Below are 22,761 nucleotides of genomic sequence, written 5' to 3'. Positions count from 1 at the left end.
ACACTAAAAAATTAACACATCACGAATAAAATATAGTCTAGAATAAAGCAGATCAAAATGTGGCAGCATGCATCTCAGGGCTTGACCATTTGGGGTCACTTTGCAAAGATCTTTAATGCACTTCACCACTTAGTGCTGAAGTGTATTCAGAGAATGATGTACGAGGAGTGGTCGATAAGTATTTACCCTCACCTAGAAACATTTAAGTTAGGAATTTGATATTGTGTATATACATACACACTACTAAGTCTCATAAGTTAATGTATATTTAATTGTTTTCTAACTCTATCATTTACTGAACTAAAGCCATAAATATAGCAACAGGTAGTATACTGGAGAAGGTTCAGATCCAATTGGTTACAAAATTTCTTCTTTTATGAAACGAAGAGATGAAAGCTGTACAAGGAGAGGACTGCCCATCATACAAGATTGAAAAACTGGAAAAGACATTTCTGGTGTGTGAGTGAAGCAGCATACATAATGATCCAATAGAAAGAAGATCCATCTCAGCAACAGACCCTGTCATTATGGCTGAAGTGGAACAGCTACTCCTTGAAAATAGATGTGTGATTAAAAATTTTATAGCAAATAAAGTGAATATTAACTACTGACCTATTTGCACCATGAAGAGTTCCTGCCCACTTCTGAGATATGTTCTGAGATTGACACCTCAAAAATTCCACAGGAAAATGTGTTCTGCACAATTATTGGAACTTTAGAGAATGTTGATGAATTTTTTTTTACCAAACTATGATGATGGATGAATGTTGAGTACATCACTATGATTCAGAAACAAAACAGATAAGCAAACATTGAAAACATTCATTCAATTATCTACCAACAAGGTCATGTTGTCAGTCTTTTGAGACTCTAAAGATATCATCCTTATAGATTTCCCCAAAAAAGGCAACATAGCATAAGTGGGAAAACTGCAGAAACCTCCTGGGAAAGTTAAGAGAGGCTATCAAAGTTGAAGAGAGATGCAGGATGCTATCCAAAGGTGTCTGTTTTCTAGAGATTTATATTCAAGAGGCCTGAAAAAGCTTAACCACAGATAGAAAAAATGTGTAACTCTATAAAGTAGTTAGGTAAAGGATGGAATTGCCAGCCCAAGTTTCAAATCTCTAACTCAAATATTTCTAAGTGATGGAAAATGGTCCTGAAAATGTTCGAAATGCAGTGATTTCATGACCATCACATAGGCCTTGTAGTCCTCAGATAAGATAGAGCTCAATGGTTTGTTGTTTTGATTTGTTTTTGTTTCACATTCTGCTCATGCTGTGGTAGGTTTTTAGTTCTGTATAGTGATATTTTGCACAATTCAGTCACATGTGCCACTAAATTTGTTTTAATCGGCTGTAATTTCTAAAATAATTCAGGAACATATTCCTCCACATAGTTAAGTACTGTTTTTATTTGTATTCATAACTGACTTGACTTGAACTTTCTGTATACCTATTCTTAATTTAGTTCAATATCATTTTATTCTGGCAACATGTCATTAGAAAATGTGTTACAGCTACCAATGTTTGCTTTATTACATTATCTTTATTTTTCTTACTTCTTATATACTTTAATATATTAATTTAAACTTAACTTCCATATCTTATATGGTAGTAGTGGGTTGTATTGTTAATGTAATGCCCATACAGGCATTTATATCCTAGTTATTTTCTATTTGTTGTTATTAAGTTTAATGACACAAAGGCTACTATTTTCTATTTAACTCTGTTCTTAGTTTGCAATTTGCAAATGTTTTCTGCTGCCACATTATTTTCTCTCTGGAAAAAGGCCACCATTATGCAAATTAATTACATTGGCTTGCTGATAATTTGTCAGTTGTGTTGATATGTTGATTTTTTTAAACATTTCAAATGTCTTAATTCCATGATCATTGTAGTCCTTGTGGTCCTCACACAAGATGGGGCTCAATAGCCAGTCTGTTTTGACTTGTTTTTGGTTCATATTATAGTCATGGTGTTGTGTTATGTTGTTAGTTTCATATATAGTGATTCACACAATTCATCCATGAGTGCTATTCAGGGAGACTACTACGTTTGTTCTAATTAGCTGTAATTTCTAAATTAATTTAGGAACATATCCTCTACAACATTTTAATTTAATTTAGTTCAATATCACTATACGTGGCCTCTGTAGCCGAGCGAGTGGTCAGGAGTGCAATAGCACATGCACTTTGAGTAGACTTGGGGGGGGGGGGTCAAGCTCCTGACTGCTAAAAACATTGATGTTTTTGTGCTGGACCAGAGTGGTAGATTATGGTCCATTCCTTCAATATGCTTGTTGAGCAGGTCTATCCTGCAGTGGATTGACAATGGTTGAAGAGTTATTTATTATTTTATATATATAAATAATTCATTAAAATTGCAAAAATTTGCTATGCCAGTATACAAAGTATAGTAATAAAACATTAAGAAGACAGTTGTCACTGATAAAGACATAAGGATGTACACCATAACAATAAAGATATACACATACTGGCCAAAAAATATGAACTTTTATTCAGTATTGAAACGGGCTGCTTTGTTTTGAATAACAGCAAGTGTGTGGCACATCATGGATTCTATAAAATGTTTTAGTGCATTTTAGTCTAATTGTAACCATTCTTCCAGCAAAATCTTGTGTAGCTGTGACAAAGTTAAAGGAAGGGGACTTTGTTACCAAATAGCTTCCTCCAGCATATCCCACACATTCTGGTGGAAATTTGTATCATGTGAACTATTTATGCACAATTCTGGCAAGATGTGCTGTTGCATTATCATCCATAATGCAACAGCACATCTTGAATTTGAAAGTGTCTGCAATTCTGCCCAGACACGATAGGAGGGAGTATATGATGAGAGCCTTGTCGAACAATTCGGCCCTGGAGGGATTGTGCAAGGCTCAAGGGGTAGAATTTTTTTCAGCCTGGACTGTACTTGTTAACAGGAGAGATTGCTTCTACAGGGATGGGATACACTTAAATAGAAAGGGTGCAAGAATTTTTGCTGATGCTGTCGAGGCAGTGTTAGGTGGGTCGGAAAACTGCTAGTTGGGGGGGGGGATACAAGGACTAATAAATTAACAGTAGCCACTGGCAGAGGTGGAAGTAATTCTTGCACTCCTTCTATTGAAATGAGCAGAAGCCTGAAAAACAAGATGCAGGATATTTCAGAGACTGCTGGGAGTCATTGCGGTACAAGTAAACACATGGGTTGTGTTAGGGTAGCTAAGAATAGAAACAGGTGCATGTATACCTGTGTGTACACCAATGCTAGGAGTTTGGTAAATAAATTTGATGAATTTGAGGTATTGCTCAAAACATCAAAGGCAGATATTGTTGGGATATCAGAGACGTGGTGTCACACAGATATAAGTAATGCGGAACTGGAATTTGGGGAATACAATGTGTATAGAAAGGATAGACAGGACAGGAAGGGAGGAGGGGTTATGCTATTAATTAAGAAACACATAAAGTCCAAGGAAGTGAAGCCAGTCGACATCGATGGACAGGGCAGTGTCGAGTCAGTTTGGTGTGACATAAGCATAGGGAAATCAAAATTGAGAGTAGGAGTGTGCTATAGGCCTAATGACTCTGATGAGTATAATAAGATATTGTACAGGGAAATAGAGTGGGCCAGTAAATCAGAGAGTCTTATAATGGGGGATTTTAATTTCCCAGATATTGACTGGAATTTGTGGGTTGGTCACTCGCACACTAGCAAGGCTTTTGTGGATTTATTGGATGATTGTTTTCTACATCAGCATGTTTGTGAGGCAACAAGAGGGAGCAATACTCTTCATCTGATTATCAGTAGTGATTCTTCATGCATTAAGAATCTGCAGATAAATGAACCACTAGGTGGCAGTGATCACAGTGTGTTGAAGTGGGATTTACTCAAGGAGGTAACTACCATCAGAGGTAAAGGGAAGGGTTTTTGTTTTCGTAAAGGCGACTATGATGGTCTGAGACAGTATTTAAATTCTATACAGTGGGACCAACTGATGATGTTACCAACAGCAAACTCAAAATGAGAAGCATTCAAGGAACTAATCTTGGAGGCTACCAGGCTTTACGTACCAACTAAGAAATATTGTTCAAGGTTTAGGCCTAAATGGTTGTCAGATGAACTAATGAGACATGTGGCAGAGAAGAAAAATGCATGGGATACATACAAATTAATGGGTGACATGGAAGCCTATAATAGATATAAGTTGGTCTGTAACCAAGTCACAAAGGAGATTAGGCAGGCAAAGGCAGACTACGAAAAATCCTTGGCAAAGGATGCAAAGAAAAACAGAAAAGAGTTCTTTACATATTTAAATTCGAGAAGGAAAGGGATGAATCAGATTGGTCCACTGGATATTGATGGTTCAACAGTTGAGGATCCTGCTCAGGTGGCTAACAATCTAAACGAGTATTTTGCATCTACATTCACGCATGAGAAGTTATTCAGGAAGGAGAATGATGTAGATAAAGTAAACATTGGCAGTGAGCTGGATGATTTTGTAATAACTGAGAGGAAAGTGGAGGAGAGATTGTTGAGGATAAACATAAAAAAGGCACCTGGGGTGGATGGGATCTATCCAGTTATATTAAAGAAGGCAGCAAAGGAAGTAAGCAAACCCCTAGCCATAATTATGAGAGCTTCTTTGGACTCAGGGGAGGTACCCATAGACTGGAGATGTGCAAATGTAACCCCAATTCACAAAGGAGGATCAAAGGCTGACACAAGTAATTATAGACCTGTTAGTTTAACTTCTGTTCCAGGTAAGTTAATGGAGGCACTGGTTAAGGAAGCACTGCAGGATCATCTAGACAAGAATTCAGTTATAGCTGAGACGCAGCATGGTTTTGTTAAGGGCAGGTCTTGCCTGACCAATTTTATTGGATACTATGATGTAGTCACAAAAGAACTGGATGCAGGGAATATAACTTTGATATTATATATTTGGATCTTAGAAAGGCTTTTGATACTGTTGCACATGGAAGACTACTGCACAAATTGGAACAGTGTGGCATTGGAGGCAAATTGCTGCTATGGATAAGGGGATGGTTGAGTGGCAGAAGACAGAGAGTGGTAATCAATGGACACTGCTCAACGTGGACTAATGTTATTAGTGGAGTTCCTCAGGGTTCAGTGTTGGGTCCATTGTTGTTTTCGGTGTTTATGAATGATATTGATGATGGGATATCAAGTTTAATGTCCAAGTTTACAGATGATACAAAGGTTGGCAGGGTTGTTAAGGACACTACTGACACTATGCTGCTGCAACAGGATCTGGAAAGGTTGAACAGATGGGCTGAGAGGTGGCAAATGAAGTTTAACATTGACAAATGTAAAGTACTACATATGGGAAACAGTAACCCCAGAGCAACGTACCAACTCTGCGGTACTACGCTGACAGTGGTGGAGAATGAAAAGGACCTGGGGGTAATTGTGCAGGCAGATATGAAGTTCTCTGAGCAGTGCAGACGAGCTGCAAGAGTAGCTCATGGTGTCTTGTCAATGATATACAGGAATTTTTCCAGCAGGGATAAGGAGGTGATTATTCCATTGTATAAGGCGATGGTCAGGCCACACCTAGAGTACTGTATACAGGTCTGGAGGCCTCATTTCAAGAAGGATGCAGAGCTGCTGGAACGGGTACAGAGAAGGGCAACAAGATTAGTGAATGGAACAAAGGGTTGCTCTTACGAAGAAAGGCTTAAATTTTGCAAATTACAGAGTCTGGAGAGTAGGCACCGGCGAGGTGATCTGATAGAGGGTATAAGGCTTTGAATGGTTTGAGCATGCTCAATGCCAATGGGATTCTTCATCTTGCTCAGAATAATCACCTCAGAGGGCATAAATTCAAACTGAGGAAGGACGGATGTCGGATAGATGTGCGGAAATTTGCCTTTGGCCAGCGGGTGGTTGGTTGGTGGAACCGACTTCCATCACTTGTTGTTGAAGTTGATAGCCTAAACAAATTTAAAGCTCAACTGGACAGGTATTTCGAACGAACGGAGGGGTGAAATGGGAGTGGGGTTTTTTTTTTTTTTTTTTTGGCTGATGCTGAATAAGCTTGCTTTCTTGCATCATATGCCTCTACTAATGCTAATGCTAATAAGGATAAAAGTGTAACACTGCAGCATGCTGTAGATCTGAATACAAAATTCAGGTACTCCCTAGACTGGTGTACCACTGGAGTATCAATGGACGCAGTCCATGCGAACAAAACATTCCTCATACCACGATACCATGCTCCAGATGCATGTGTTTTATTAACAAGGCAAGCAGGCTCCATCACTTTGTGAGGTTCTTGCCACACTCTCTGCCTACCATCAGTGCAAAACAAAGTGCATCATGATTTGTTGGATTTTTCTGTTTTTCTCTGAAACAAGTGGCTTGTGATAATATAATACAAGTTTGTTTTAATTAAAAATTTAGAAAACTAAAATTATCACTGCAAATCAGAACATGAGACAAAGACGTCATGATTTGAGGATGGCTCTGAATTTCTAATTAATTCTGATTGTCAAACATATATACAAGAGCAGTATTGTGGCAGTGATTTTCTTTCACTAGGTGATGCATTTGAGAGAACTGCAAGTATAAGGCCAAATTACTAACAGCTATAAATTTTTTATGCAAAAAAAAAAAGTGGCAAATTAGTGCTACAAAGATGGCTGATGTCCAATTCTGATATGAATTTCAGTTAAACAAGAAATTTTTGAAGGTATAAAAAATTTTACACCAATGTGGACAATATTATATGTACAAAGAACAGCCCTTTGACACTTGGAAAAAGTTGTAAATAAGCAACAATGTTAATGATTTTAGTAATCACTTGACATATTTCAAGAAATCAATGCATACTGTTTCTCTCTCTTTCACTCATATGAAGATATAAAACAGTGGTACTTTGCTTCATCAGAGAAATACCAACAATTTTTAAAACAATTTCTTTTTCTGCTATCAAAATATTTTCATACTGTGCTATCTATATATTTATTATTTAGCATGTTGAATATAATTAAAACAAAGTTATTAACCCTCCAGTGGTACATCTGTGCATTTTACAAACCAAAAACAGAAAAATTTTAATTAAAATCTAATCTCTTTTCCCCACCTCTCTCTGTTGTTGTTATTTGGTTTTTAGGAGCATTAGCAACTAAGGCCATATTGCTCAATGCTGAAGAAGTATCCCTTCAGCATTGAGCCTGCTCAAACCATTCAAGGCCTTATACACCTGGGCGCCTCCGTGGCTAGGTGGGTAAGAGCAGCAGTGCATAGCACATGCTTCTTGATTAGACTGGGGTTCGAGCCCGTCACCACCACATACGGAGGATGCGGAAAGGTCAGGGAATGACCACCGCATATCCCGGAGCAATATGGCCTTAGTTGCTAATGCTCCTAAAAAAAAAAAAAAAACCAACCAAAGAAAGTCATGAAAGCATATCTAAGGTTCTACATGCTATAAAATACCAGGATTATGGTTGGAACATGTGCAGTGATCTTAAGGTTATAGGTTTGCAGGGGGATTTCACAAAATATTATTTTTTTATTGTTTGTGGACAGCCATGTGACAGAAGAACATTATGTCGTGCAACACTGGGACAAGCGGGATGAGTTCATACCAGGACAATGTAATATAAAATATATTCCTTTAGTGCAATCAAATTCTTCCATCCCTGCATATCAAACTTGGATTGATGAAAAATTCATGAAGGGACTAAATAAAGAAGGTAACAGATTTGCATACTTGAGAAGTGTTTCCTAATTTAACATATGTCAAACTTAATGAAGGAATTTTCACAGGACCCCAAATTATATTTGTAAGATAATGAAAGATAATGTGTTTGAAACCCAGTTAAAGGAGGTTGAAGTGGCAGCTTGGCGATCATTTAAGGTGGTAGTACATGGTTTTTTGGGTAACAGGAAAGAAGAAAAATATGAAATGTCGGTGTATAATTTATTTGAGTGCTACTAAAACATGGGTTGTTGAATGTCCTTGAAAATTCATTTTCTTAATTCCCATCTTGAACTTTCCTCTGAAAATCTGGGAGATGTGAATGATGAACAAGGGGGGGGGCAGTTTCATCAAGATATTTCCATGATGGAAAAGCGGTACCAAGGTCGCTGGAATCCTGTAATGATGGGGGATTACTGCTGATTCCTTGTGAGGGAGAGTAAGCAGGAATACAAGAGAAAATCCCTTAGTAGCAAACATTTTTAAGAACAATTACAGGAATGCTGATTATATATTATCGAAATATAACTATTTCGCTATGATTTATATTTTTTCCAAAGTTAAATGAATTATAGAGGACGTACAATATTTTTTTTACATTTGTATTACAAACTTGAACTATACATATATATATCCCTTTATTTTAGCATTAAACGTTGGTACAATTTTTGATATAGACATGATAAAGAGACTTTTTATGGTGATTTTCAGAATCAGCACGTTTATTTCCTCCAGAATCACATATTTTCATTGTGGAGGTATGGCAAAAAATATTTTTTTGCTGGCTAGTGTTATATTTAATTCAAGAAGTGCAGCCACAAAAGTTCTTTATAGTTGTATGTGTGTAAAATGCACCACTTGCTCCTGTGCTGATTTTTTCACAGAGCTTTGACTTAGGCTTCTCATTTGGTCAGGAAATATATATATATATTTTTTGGATAATAAGATGTTACTAAAGATATTTGTTCTTATTATCAAATATAATGTATAAAGAATAAAATTACAGTTTATTTTGAAATTAATGGATTTAAAAAGTATATTTTTAATATTTATGGAAATTTTGTATTAAAGATATATCCAGCAAATACATTCTTAATTTTAGCATCCACTTGTGAATGTTTGCTTAATGAAATTGTTATGTAGAAAAGATCACGATAAAAAAAAAAAAGGAAAGAATACAAAAATTGAGTAGAAAATAAAGACATTACTTTCTTAAAATGCTTTTTAACCAAAGTATGTCAACTCTAAAACACTCAAAATGAGACAAAGCAAAAAAAAAAAAAAAAAAAAAAATAAAGGAGAGGAAAATAACATTAAAATGCAGTGCCAAGAAGAGAATTACTCTTTTCTTATCATTTTCAATTGCCATTTAAAAAGAATACATCTGGAGAGAACAGCAGATAAGTACAGTAAACCCCCGCTATTCGCGGTATCTGCATTCATGGTCGCTGATTTAATATAAAATGAAACCTAAAAAAGAAAAAAAAAAAAAAAAAAGTGAATTTTAAAGTGCCGTGAACATTTTTTGCCACAAAAAAACATGGGCGTGGCTAAAATTATCTTTCCCAGTTAAAACAGCACTCAGTGGGTGGGGGGAGAGGGGTGACAAAATTGCGAGCATGGATGTTTCTCGCTAATCCTTGTTCAGTATGTGTTATGCGCTTGTCATGGGAAGATTTCGTCGTTTGTTTTTAATTTATATGCTTATAAATTGAATAAAATTTATCATTTTGTAAATTGATATGCTTACAAAAGTGATAAATCTACCGTTTTGCAGTGTAAAACAGACTTTTTCAAGTGTGTTAACGGAAGAAAGTGACTTTATTGTGGACAAGTTCTTTCTAACCCGTACAAAAATATGGCTACGAATAAAATTGAGTTATTAGACAAAATTTCTAATGGTGAAAGTGTCTCCTCAGTGGCAAAACATTATAAAATCAATGAGTCAACAGTACGATCAATCAAGAAATCGGAAGAAAAAATCCGCCGTGGTGTCTGTGAAAACGTGCTAATTGCTTCAAAAATTTGCTCTGTAACTCGTGATGTTAAATTAGAAAAAAAACGGAAAAGGCTTTAAATCTGTGGATAGAAGAACAAACTCAAAATAAAATTCCCTTAAGTTCACTCATCATTTGTGAAAAGGCAAAACTCCTTTATCAATACTTTAGCGAAACTGGTGATAGCACTGGGGGGATAAGTTTTTTAGCTAGCAAAGGCGCTGGTTTGAAATTTCTAATAAATATTACATTTAATATTAAATTGTTTCTTATTTTCATTTCGATGCCATATGCTTGCCTTTCACTATGTATTGTTTATGTACATAGTCATATTATGAAGGTACATATAATACATACATAGACAAAATTTTAGACTAGTTTTTCTTATATATTTCATACTTTGGAACGGAAGCCCTTTATTACTATGGGAGCCATAACTCAGTATTCGCGGCATTTCTCAGGAACATAACCCCCGCGAATAGCGGGGGTTTACTGTACTTAGGACAATTATGGGAATGGAGGAGCTTATCTCTGCCTGAGAGAAGTCTCACTTTATTCAAATACCAGACTTCTAAAAATTTCATGGAGGACCTGACATTCAACAATGTCTTTTTTTTTAAATTTAAACTTAGTTATGGCAACTACTCCCATCACACATAATTTAAACTAATTATTTAGTAGAACTTTTGCATCATTCAGATTGAGTTTGTGAGATAAACTGTGAATGTGTATTGATAACTCTATCAATATATGAAAACTGTATTTATGATAATATGCACATGTTAGATGTTGGTGCAGCCATACCTAACTGACATTATATCTACACATTTTTCTGGACAGTTCTCCTTAACAATTATGTAAACTATATTGTTTAAATTGCTTATATCATATGACTTTGCTAGGATTTTTTGAACAAAAAGCCAATTTTTGAATATGATTAGCAAACTAGATCACTGTCTGTATTTCAAAATAGGTCTCTAATTTCATTTGCAAGTGAGTTGTGATTCAGCAAGGACTCTAATTTGCTTAAATTCCAGAGTGGATTAATCTCGCAAGGTAGGCCATAAAACTATTAATATGATTTTATTAACTAAGAAGGGTAAGGAGGTCTAGTTTAAAAAAAGCTGAATTTATATACTGCAATTCATGCTCTATGTCAACATCTGAGAACAATATTTTTAGCACTGAGTACCTGTAAAACAGACTACAGGTAGTTCTCGATTTTACGAGTTAATTTGTTCCTAGCGCGCGCTCGTAAAGCAGGAATTTATTTCTCATAGACATAAGGTTAAAATAGGGGTTACGTTCTCAACAATGAAATTAGTTAGCTAATTAAGTTTATGTTTAAATAATGATTGATTCATGTTTAATCAATGATTGATTTATTGAAAGAAATGAAAATGTAGCCTGTAAAATCAAGCAAATTATAATAATAGAGTAATTATTTACTACTTACAAATGTTAAAGACTGTTTATTCTTCATCATCATTGACTAAATGCACACTTGTTGATCACTCATTGCTGGCTCGGTACTCATTGGTTTGTTGCACAAGGAGTCGTCTTTTTTCAGAGATGTTTCAAGAGGCGTTTGTTTCCAAGATAATCTTCTTTTAATTATAAATTTCACGATTGCATGCTTAAGCATTTTTTTAACAGCACACACAAATTGCAACTAACACAATTTGCATGGAGTAGCAAGTTTACGAAGCTTAAAAAAAAAAAAAGCAATGAAGAGAAGATTCTGAAAATTTATTTGTTTTTTATACGATTGAAGATTTCAGTAAAGAGTAAACACATTTCACCATAATAACGTAAAAAACCACACAACTCCAGCTATCGGTATTTTTGCAAATGCAAGAAGATCGAGTTTACTACCCATTTATAATTGTTTACAGTAACAGAAAAGCCCAATAAACTGGAAAATGCAAATTGTTTTTATTGTTTTATGGTCGTATCTCCAGAAACATGCTTTAGAAAAATATCGCAAAGGCATTTAAAATTGATTCTTATAACGGAACATATGATAATGATGAAAGTGTAGTGCATTTTTAATGATTTAAATTGGTAACTAATACAGTTTACAAACCACGCTTGTGACCTTAAAAATGACATTTTAGAGAAATAAATAGCTTAGTTATATAGCGAAAATTTCAACTTCTGAGATCTTGAAACAAATTACCAAAAAACAATGTGTTATTGGGTTCACATTACGATATTTTAACGATAAGATGGTGTCTCTGGAACTGATTAATATCGTAAAGTGGATTTATGAATGCTTAACATTCATTTTTTGCAATTAATGTTCATATTTTTGATTTTGTTGATACTTGGGGAAAAAAACTCATAAACCCGGGAACTTGTAAAGCGAAAACTGCCTGTATTTTACACATGCAGGGTCATTATGATAGTAAAAATCAGTTGCTTTTCAAAGATTTGTTTAGCTAATCTGCCTTCTCCCAAACCTTCTACATACCTTGGCCATATCAGCTTAGATTTGCTTCATTTACTTTTAACCGGATATTTTTAATGCAATTTTTTTTTATTTTCCCATTTTTGACAAAATAACAAAATTTTCAACAGTTCTCACATTAACCCTCCATTAGTGTGGCAGGTTGTCCTACACCCCACCACAGTTGATTTATATGTTATCTAACAAATGGCAATAGTTCAGAATTTCAGAGCAAGAGTATCTTCTTAGAAGAAACAGATGTCCAGCTTTTCAGTTGTACATTAGCTAGTGGTGAATTAGTATGATAATATGTCTCTGGGGGTGTCATGCATCCTACCACACTAAGCACACCTAATTTTGATGTACAAGTCAAGTTTTCAAGATCAAGTAGGAAAATAATTTATTATGAATTTACACAAGTTTATGTTCTACATACAGTGAATTACGAAAGAAAAATTGAAATTTTAAGAAAATAGCAACTGAGTGGCTCAAGTGAAAAATGTTCAAGTAAAACCCCCAAACAACTGGTACAAAACAAAACAGACACATAAATTATATATATACTATCATTGAATTATATTAAATATTAACATAAATTAAATTATAATAAAGTGAATAAATAAATAAATAATTAGGCATTCATTAGAGGCAGCGACATGCAATTCCTCCATATGAAGCTGAAATACATCCAATATTTTAAATTAAATAAAATAAAACATAAGCCAGTAGTATGGCAAAAACTGTAGAGAGAAAATTAACATAAAAATAACTACAGTTTTTGCCATACTACTGGCTTATGTTTTATTTTATTTAATTTAAAATATTGGATATATATATATATATATATATATATACACACAATAATATATACATAAATAATAATATTAAAGCCATATATAATTATTTGTGTATTAAAACTTATTTAATGGAAATATGAAGTAGGATTTAATACACCCCACCACACTAACGGTGTAATCATATTCCATTGCACTAATGCAGGGTTAGGTTAAGAAGGTATCTTTATTACATTGGCACAGTGAAACAGTACTGGCTATGATTTCAGAATTTCTCAATACTTGTGTGTAGAAATTCTGTCCTTTAATAATCAAACTGTGAAGGGAAACCATACATGCTCCGAACTTCATTCACTAAAGATGAAAATGTCTGTTTATATTTTGATATTGTTGTTATTCTTAACTGATAATTTCAGATTAATCCTTTTATCAATGGTTAAGAATAACAACAATATAAACAGACATTGTCACCTTTAGTGAATAATGAGCTTCTAACTATATGTATATACTGTGTACTCCCTCAATAAGAAGTAGATACTCATTTTTTGAGTGCATTCATGATTAAAGTCACTTTTGGGGGGTTGCACATATATTGTCCATATTCTGAACTACACAAAGAAACATCTATGAGTGCAAAGTCAAAACCACTGTATTTGTTAAAAAGCAGTTATACCAGCTTGAGGTTTCACTTCAGTGTGTAGGCCCCTATCATGTATTAAAAATATTGCTTAGGTGCCCCTGTGTTCTCACAGCAAACTGAGATCAGAAACCTTAGGCTTGTGGTTAGAGACAAGCATGATTTCAAGCTGATGAATACTATAAATACATTACTGACTAACAGTCAGTAATTTATTCAGCTCCTTGTTTTGATTTATATATTTTTTATGGTAACAAATTAGATTTAGGCAGGAAATGAATACAGTTTGGGATTATTATCAATCTGGTCTATTTCATAAAATGATTCTACCTATACTATTGCCTTCATAATAGTTTGCACAGAAAATCTTATCATTAAATGTTGCTAATTCTGGGGATAAAGCCCCCCCCCCCCTCACTCACACACACAATACTTACAGCAATCCATTTATTATTCATAACTTCCTCAATAGTTAAGCGTTGTGCAGGATCTGTACGAAGTAGTCCTCTAATTAATTCTTTTGCTAAAAAATAAAATCAATTACTTGTATTTTCTCCTCTTCGTAGTAAAAAGTTTTATTTTTATGAACTGGAACATAATTAAAGCTAATTATTATACCATAAGATACTAAAGCTCTTTCTGAAACAGCTATTTAAATAAACTAAAATATAACTTATATAAATTACTGTCAAATTGTTTTCTTTAGTAATTTTAGTAATATCTGAGTTTAAGAGTGATAACCCTTTTCTCCAGTGCATATAGATATTTTTTTTTTTTTTTGCAAATACCATGCAAAATAATAAACTAATGGAGTTAGTTTAAGAAAAAGTCTGCTTTTTGCTACTCCCATGGTCTGGCATGAACCAAGAATCCAAGGAGATGACTGTTTTTTTTCCCTTTTCTAAAGTGCAAGACTATAACATTAAAAATAAAACAGACAGTATGTATCAAAATATTACACCTGCTACAAAATCTATCACAAATGAACTGAATCTGCATATACCTCATCCACCAGAAATTCTCGATACAATTTCATCGTCAAATTATGAATGTAATGTATACAGCTGTATGTGACTGTTCCCAAGGAGGAAAATGTATGAGCCAAAAACAGTTGTTCACACAAAATGAGCTAAATGACTTGGTGAGAGATTTGACCTTTCCAAAATCTTCTGAAGAGATCTGGGGATAAAAAAGACAAAGCTAAAAATTTGCTCTCCCCAGAGATAATTTTCTTGGTACAGACATCAAGGTCATTCCACATTTATGCTTTCCAAGGCCACTTAAGCACTTTATACAAACTAAGAGATATTCAACTAAGAGATATTCTTTAAGGTTTAGAACAAAATGGATGTCAGATGAACTAATATGCTTAATGGCAAAGAAGAAAAATACACAGGATAATTATAAATTGTCAGCAAATAGTCCTGCAGTAAGTACAAACTAGTCTGCAATCAAGTTACTCGGGAGTTAAGCAAGCCAAGAAACGTGAGAATTCTTTACATATATTAACAGTAGAAGGAAAGGAAAGAAAGTTGAATCTTATTGGACCACTGGATATAAATGGTATAACTATTGATGTACAGACTGCTGATAAACTAAATGGGAATTAAGTGATTTTATAATAACAGAAAGAAAGGTGGGAAACTGCTGTAGGTAAACAAAGCACCTGAGGCTTATGGAATCCATGTTGCTAATTCTGGGGATAAAGGCCCCACACACACACACACACACACACACACACACACACACACACACACACACACACACACACACACACACACACACACACACACAACGGAGGATTTATATTAAAAGAAGTTGCAAATGAGCTAGTAATAATGATGAGAGCATCTTAGACTCAGAAGTTCCTACAGATTGGAGAGTGCAAATGCATATTCACAACAGTCTGCATGAATAGCACAGTGGTATCATCACCGTCCTCCCCAAACCAGGCGGAAAAGGCTTGGGTTCGATGATGTGAAGAACTTTAATGGACTTTTTTTCACTCCGTGGCTGAGTTAGGCGGTCTCAGGCGTAGATAGCAAGGTTTTTTCCTCAGAAACTGGGGTTTTTCGTCCAGCAAAACAGGCAAATCGACCAGAGAACACACGCAATTTACAGACCCAAAACACATGGGTAGATGTAATCAATTACCAGTGACTCTAATAAATAATTTGATTTGGATTTGACTTTATATTCACAACAAAAGTTCAAAGGGTGAAATGGCTAACTATAGACATGTAAGTTTGACCTCTGTGCCAGGAAAAACGTTGGAGCTGACAGTTAAAGAAGTAATGCAAGATTATCTTGATAGGAGTAGAGCCATAAGACAATCACAGCATGGGTTAAATATCATACCTCAATCTAATTAGTTAATATGAAGACATCACAAAGTAACTGGATACAAAGAATAATTTTGATATTGCATACTTAGATGTCAGTAAAGCCTAAATATTGTACCACATGTATAATTTTATATAACTCACAGAAATGTGGAATTAGGAGCAAGTTACTGTAAAAGATAAAGGGATGGTTAGAGAGAGAGAGGGGGGGGGGGTTATAAATGGTGGTTGCTCTGCATGAACTAATGTAGGTATGATAGGGGATTGGTGCTGGACCCTTTACAGACACAGAAAAGTGGCAAATGAGGTTTAACATTAATAAATGTGTCTTCTGTGGTATTATTAAACTAAACTTAAAGTAAAATCATGACTCATACTAGAGCAGCAAAGCAAAAAAACTCAAAGTAGCAAGAAGTATCTCTGTAGCTTCTGCTACAGAACTACTTCCTGCTACTCTAATTTTGTTGCTCTTCTCTGCACCCTTTGCCAACAGATCCATATCCACTAGTCAGGTGTATGAGAGAGAATCTGTCTTAGCATTAGCATTAGTAGAGGCATTTGATGCAAGAAAGCAAGCTTATGCAGCATCAGCCAAAAAAAAAAAAAAAAAAAAACACCACTACTTCACCCCTCTGTTCGTTCAAAATACCTGTCCAGCTGAGCCTTAAACTTATTTAGGCTATCAACTTCCACGACAAGGGATGGAAGTCTGTTCCACCAACCAACCACCTGCTGGCTAAAGGCAAATTTCCGCACGTCTATCCTACATCTGTCTTTCCTCAATTTGAATTTATGCCCTCTCAGGTGATTATTCTGAGACCTGTATACAGTACTCTAGATGGCCTGACCATTGCCTTATACAAGGGAATAATCACCTCCTTATCCCTGCTAGAAAAATTCCTATACATCATTGACAATACACCATGAGCTACTCTTGCAGCCCGTCTGCACTGCTCAGAGAACTTAATATCTGCCTGCACAACCACCCCCAGGTCCCTTTCATTCTCTACCACTGTCAGTGTAGTACCACAGAGTTGATACGTTGCTCTGGGGTTGCTCTTTCCCATGTGTAGTACTTTACATTTGTCAATGTTAAACTTCATTTGCCACCTCTCAGCCCATCTGCTCAACCTTTCCAGATCCTGTTGCAGCAGCATAGTGTCAGTAGTGTCCTTGACAACCCTGCCTACATTTGTATCGTCTGCAAACTTGGACATTAAGCTTGATATACCATCATCAATATCATTTATGAATACAGAAAACAATAATGGACCCAACACTGAGCCCTGAGGGACTCCACTAATAACATTAGTCCATGACGAGCAGTGTCCATTGATTACCACTCTCTGTCTTCTACCCCTCAGCCACCCCTTTATCCACAGCAGCAATTTGCCTCCAATGTCACACTGCTCAATTTGTGCAGCAGTCTTCCATGTGCAACAGTATCAAAAGCCTTTCTAAGATCTAAGTATATAATATCAAAGTTATTCCCTGCATCCAGTTCCTTTGTGACCGCATCATAGCATCCAATCAAATTGGTAAGGCAAAACTTCCCCTTAACAAAACCATGCTGTGTCCGAGCTATAACTGAAGTCTTTTCTAAATGATCCTGCAGTGCTTCTTTAACTAGTGCCTCCATTAATTTTCCTGGAACAGAAGTTAAACTCACAGGTCTATAATTACTTGTGTCAGCCTTCGATCCTCCTTTGTGAATTGGGGTCACATTTGCACATCTCCAGTCTGTGGGTACCTCCCCTGAGTCCAAGGAAGCTCTCATAATTATGGCTAAGGGTTTGCTTACTTCCTCTGCTGACTCCTTTAATATAACTGGATAGATCCCATCCACCCCGGGTGCCTTTCTTGTGTTTATGTTCAACAATTTCTCCTCCACTTTACTCTCAGTTATTACAAGATTCTCTAGCTTACTGCTAGAGTTGAATACACCTCTGGCTTTCCCCTCGCTAAATAACTCCTCATGTGTGAATGTCGATGCAAAATATTCATTTAGCTATGTTAGCTACCTGAGCAGGATCATCAACAGTTGACCCATCGATATCAAGTGGATCAATCTGATTCATGCCCTTCCTTCTAGAGTTTACATAAGTAAAGAACTCTTTGCTGTTTTTCTTTGCATCCCTTGCCAAAGATTTCTCGTAATCTGCCTTCGCCTGCCTAACCTCCTTTGTAACTTGGTTACAGATCAACTTGTATCTATCAACTTGTATCTATCATGGTCCTTGAGGTTGTCACAGACATTCTCTCAGATATGCCAGAAAAGCTGTTCTTGCTACCTGGGAGTCTAAAACGCTGATGGAACTGATATTCGGGTGACACTCAAGTCAAAGTGGACCCAATTTCGGCGAAGTCCGGACGGTCTATGACAGCCAAATCCTCTGCTTGCACCTTCACGATGGTGGGACTGTTAGTAATCCTGGGTATAACCTTCATGCACAAGTACATGGTGGGTGACCACCCAGGTGTGAACCAACGTAAGCAGGGGTCGAGGTGTGGCGCCCACACCACATGGAGGAACGCCGCCCCTCTATGTTACCAGGCAGTACTAGGTGGTAGATGACTCTCATCAACCGGTGAAATACCACCACTTTGCTTATTGGAGGCTTGAAGTGGTGGAACCCATGTTTAGTCTCTAGAGCTAAGTTCCGGCCAACCCTTCCCTATCTCTTCCATCATGCAGTATGATTGATGATTTTTGAGGTTATGATGAATGTCGTGGCGAGATCCAATATTCCTTACATTTCGAGGGTACAGCTCTAAAACGGTGTTCGCAGGCCGGCCGCTAGTTAGTACACCGGACTGAACCTATTGGTAACTCTCTAGGAAGCTTCCGGATCAGCTAGAGTATAATCTTGCTACCTCTACTCTGCCAGATAGTGACTGGAGGGAGTCCGAGTAGTGTGTATGCGGGGAGCATTGTCGAGGCCACGTTATGTCAAGGATCTGGGTATATTCTTACCACATGTACGCCATATCCAAAAATTTCATTACTTCATACAGCATGTCCCACCCACTTTTTCTTACTATTGAATACACCATGAATTGTCAAAATAATAGAGCAAGCTTATCTGCGAAAAGATCTAAACCTCCCAAGGACTTCCTAATTCATTTCACAAATATACGTGGTCTCAATTCTAATCTCAATGATGTCCATTTCCACTTGCAGTCTTCCAAACCCCATGTACTTTTTCTGACTGAATCTCAGTTATCAGTTGATTCAACTACTGCTCATCTCAGATGTCCAAATTATTTGCTGTATGATTCCTTTCGCCTCAAAGGTGGTACTTGTGCATATGTCCGTTCTGATATTCCCTGTCAGAGACTTGGCAATTTGGAATCTCCTCTCTTTGATCTTCTCTGGCTTAAAATCTCTCTACCTCATTGTGTAAAATTCATCTGTTGTCTCTACCGTTCTCCCAACTCCACTAATCACTTAGAGCTCTTTGACTTCCTCTCTTTGCAACTTGACTTTCTCCAGTCCAACTTTCCTAACAGTGAGGTAATTTTCCTTGGTGATTTTAACGTTCACAACACCAGCTGGCTTCCGTTTTCTAGTCACACCGACCCAGCAGGTTGAGATGCTGAGACTTTTGCAATTACTAATGACCTAGCACAGATTGTTCATCTACCTACAAGAATACCGGACAATCCTAATCATACAGCCAATACGCTTGATCTTTTTCTCACAAACAACCCTTCTAAGTACAAGGTTGAAGTGAGAGGTCCTTTAGGCACTTCAGATCACAACTTGGTGATTGTCTCTTCTCCAATGGAACCTTTATCTCATGGCTATTCCCAACCTCGTATTGTTTGGCATTACAAGAATGCAAAATGGGATGACCTGCGAGACTTCTTTTCTTCTTTTCCTTGGTCTGATTACTGTTTCAAAACTTCTGATGTCAACGTTTGCTCAGATCGTGTCAGTGAAATTATTCTTGCAGGAATGGAATCCTTTATCCCACACTCCACTTTAAAATCTCGTCCTTTATCTAAACCTTGGTTTTCCAATAAATGTGCTAAGGCTGTTCAAGAGAAGAACGTTGCATATCGTAATTGGCTTGTTTCTAATTCTTCAGTTTCATTTTCTGCCTACACCAAAGCTCGCAACAATTGTAAAGCAGTTATTAATCAGTCCAAACTAGAGTTTGAACAGGCTAAGAGTAGAAAACTTGCTTCTTGCCCTAATGGTAGCCGAGCATTCTGGTCTCTTGCCAAAGCTATTGGCCGCAACTTTTGCCCATCTCTGCTCCCACCTCTGTCCAAACCAGATGGTACTGTTGTCACTTCAGCCAAGGATAAAGCTGATCTGCTAGCATCCCATTTTTCTTCGAGCTCATGTATTAATGATCTTGGTAAAACACCTCCCACCATTCCTAACACGCTCCATTCAATGCCTCCTGTGGTCTTCCGTCAAAAGGATATCAGAAGGATTTTGATGAATCTTGATGCTAAGAAAGCTCCAGGTCCTGATGGTATTTCTCCACTTGTTCTCAAAACCTGTGCTCCTGAACTTACTCCTATTCTTTGCCGTCTTTTTTCACTTTCTTATTCCAAAGGTGTTTTTCCTTCTGCTTGGAAATTTGCTCATATCCAGCCAGTTCCCAAAAAAGGGTGACAAATCCAATTATCCAAACATCAAATTATCGTCCCATTGCAATTACTTCTACTCTTTCTAAAGTAATGGAGAAATCAATTAACCGCCAACTCTTAAACTACCTAGAAACCTTCCGTCTGATCAACGATCGCCAGTATGGATTCCGTCAGTGTCGATCCACTGGTGATATTCTGGCTTATGTTACCCATTTATGGACTAATTCAATGGAAAGGTTCGGTGAAACACAAGTAGTTGCTCTTGACATCTCAAAGGCTTTTGATCGTGTTTGGCATAAAGCTTCCATCTTATGGTTTGCCAACTGTTTTTAGTAATTGGTTATCCAGTTTTCTCTCTGATCGCTCACTGAGGGTGATGGTAGATGGCTCTCTGTCTTCTAACTTCTCCACTAATGCCAAGGTTCAGTTCTTTCCCCCACTCTTTTCCTCTTGTATATCAATGACCTTCTTCCATTGACTGGAAATCCTATCCATAGTTTTGCCGATGATAGCACATTGCATTCAACTTTCCATTTTGAGAAACCTTGTCCAGCTCAATCAGCTTCAAGTTCTCGAAAATCTGCTGCGAATTCCTTAAATGCCGATCTTCAGGTAATTCTCCAGTGGGGCAAAGACAACTTAGTTGATTTCATCCCTTCTAAAACTCAATCTTGTCTTATATCTCGCAAAAAGGATTCTTCTGCTCCTATGCTTATCTTTAGTGACACTCCGATTTCTAGGCAAAATGATATATCTCTTTTGGGGATTACCCTGACTTCTAATCTCTCTTGGCACAAGCACATTACAAATATTGCTTCCTCTGCATCTAAAAAACTTGGTTTTCTCTTTCGCTCTCGGCGTTACTTTTCTCCCAAACAGCTGCTCACTCTGTATAAATTGCAAATCCGCCCTGCCATGGAATATTGTTCCCACATCTGGGGTGGTGCCCCCAAAACCTCTCTCAGGCTTCTTGATTCCATTCAGAAGAGGGCAGTTAGGTTAATTAATGATTCATCTCTAACAGAGTCTCTCCACTCGCTTTCTCATAGACGCACTGTTTCTGCTGCATGCCTCTTCTACAGATACTTCCATGGGCACTGTTCTTCTGAATTGGCTTCTATAATTCCCGCTCTCTCTTTCAAAACAGTCCGAACACGTGCCGCCACTAGCCAACATCCATTTACTGTCCAACTTCAAACCCACAGAACCAACTTTTCATCTTCCTCATTTATTCATTCAACTGCCGTTTTCTGGAACAACCTTCCTTCATACGTATTTCCTGAAAATTACAATCTACAGAAGTTCAAGTCCAATATCAACAAATATCTTCTTTCGTCTTCTCAACCACCAACCCAAACACGGTACTAAGTACTATAGGTTAATACCTCTCGTGTTTGGGGTTCTCATAAAAAAAAAAAAAAAATCATAGGCTTCTGTGTCATGTGTTAATTTGTATGTATCCCATGCATGTTTCTTCTCTGCCATATGCCTCATCAGTTCATCTGACATCCATTTAGGCCTAAACCTTGAACAATATTTCTTAGTTGGTATGTAAAGCCTAGTAGCTTCCAAGATAAGTTCTTTGAATGCTTCCCATTTTGAATTTGCTGTTGGTAACATCATCAGTTGGTCCCACTGTATAGAATTTAAATACTGTCTCAGTCCATCGTAGTCGCCTTTACGAAAGCAATAACCCTTCCCTTTACCCCTAATGGTAGTTACCTCTTTGAGTAAATCCCACTTCAGCACACTGTGATCACGGCCACCTAGTAGGTTCATTTATCTGCAGATTCTTAATGCATGAAGAATCACTGCTGATAATCAAATCAAGAGTATTCCTCCCTCTAGTTGCCTCCCGAACATGCTGATGTAGAAAACAATCATCCAATAAATCCACAAAAGCCTTGCTAGTGTGTGAGTGACCAGCCCCCAAATTCCAGTCAATATCTGGGAAATTAAAATCCTCCATCATAAGACTCTCTGATTTACTGGCCCACTCTATTCCCTGTACAGTTTCTTATTGTACTCATCAGAGTCATTAGGCCTATAGCACACTCCTACTCTCAACTTTGATCTCCCAATGCTTATGTCACACCAAACTGACTCGACACTGCACTGTCCAGCGATGTCCATTGGCTTCACTTCCTTGGATTTTATGTATTTCTTAACTAATAGCATAACCCCTCCTCCCTTCCTATCCAGT

General features: G+C 36.8%; 1 protein-coding gene across 2 annotated transcripts in view; it reads right to left on the bottom strand.

Annotated features, from left to right (window-relative positions):
- Positions 1 to 22,761, bottom strand: part of LOC150086870 (MAP kinase-activated protein kinase 2-like) — a 197,501-nt gene that overhangs the window by 19,152 nt on the left and 155,588 nt on the right. For both annotated transcript variants that reach the window (XM_090371638.1, XM_090371637.1), the window contains exon 8: positions 14,049 to 14,134. In XM_090371638.1, coding sequence (XP_090227764.1) covers positions 14,049 to 14,134 — 86 coding nt within the window. The remainder of the gene's footprint in view (positions 1 to 14,048; positions 14,135 to 22,761) is intronic.

Source organism: Mastigoproctus giganteus, chromosome 4 (genome assembly GCF_048544385.1).
Source record: "Mastigoproctus giganteus isolate SK-2022 chromosome 4, ASM4854438v1, whole genome shotgun sequence".
Taxonomy (NCBI): domain Eukaryota; kingdom Metazoa; phylum Arthropoda; class Arachnida; order Uropygi; family Thelyphonidae; genus Mastigoproctus; species Mastigoproctus giganteus.
This window is presented reverse-complemented; position numbering and strand designations above follow the sequence as displayed.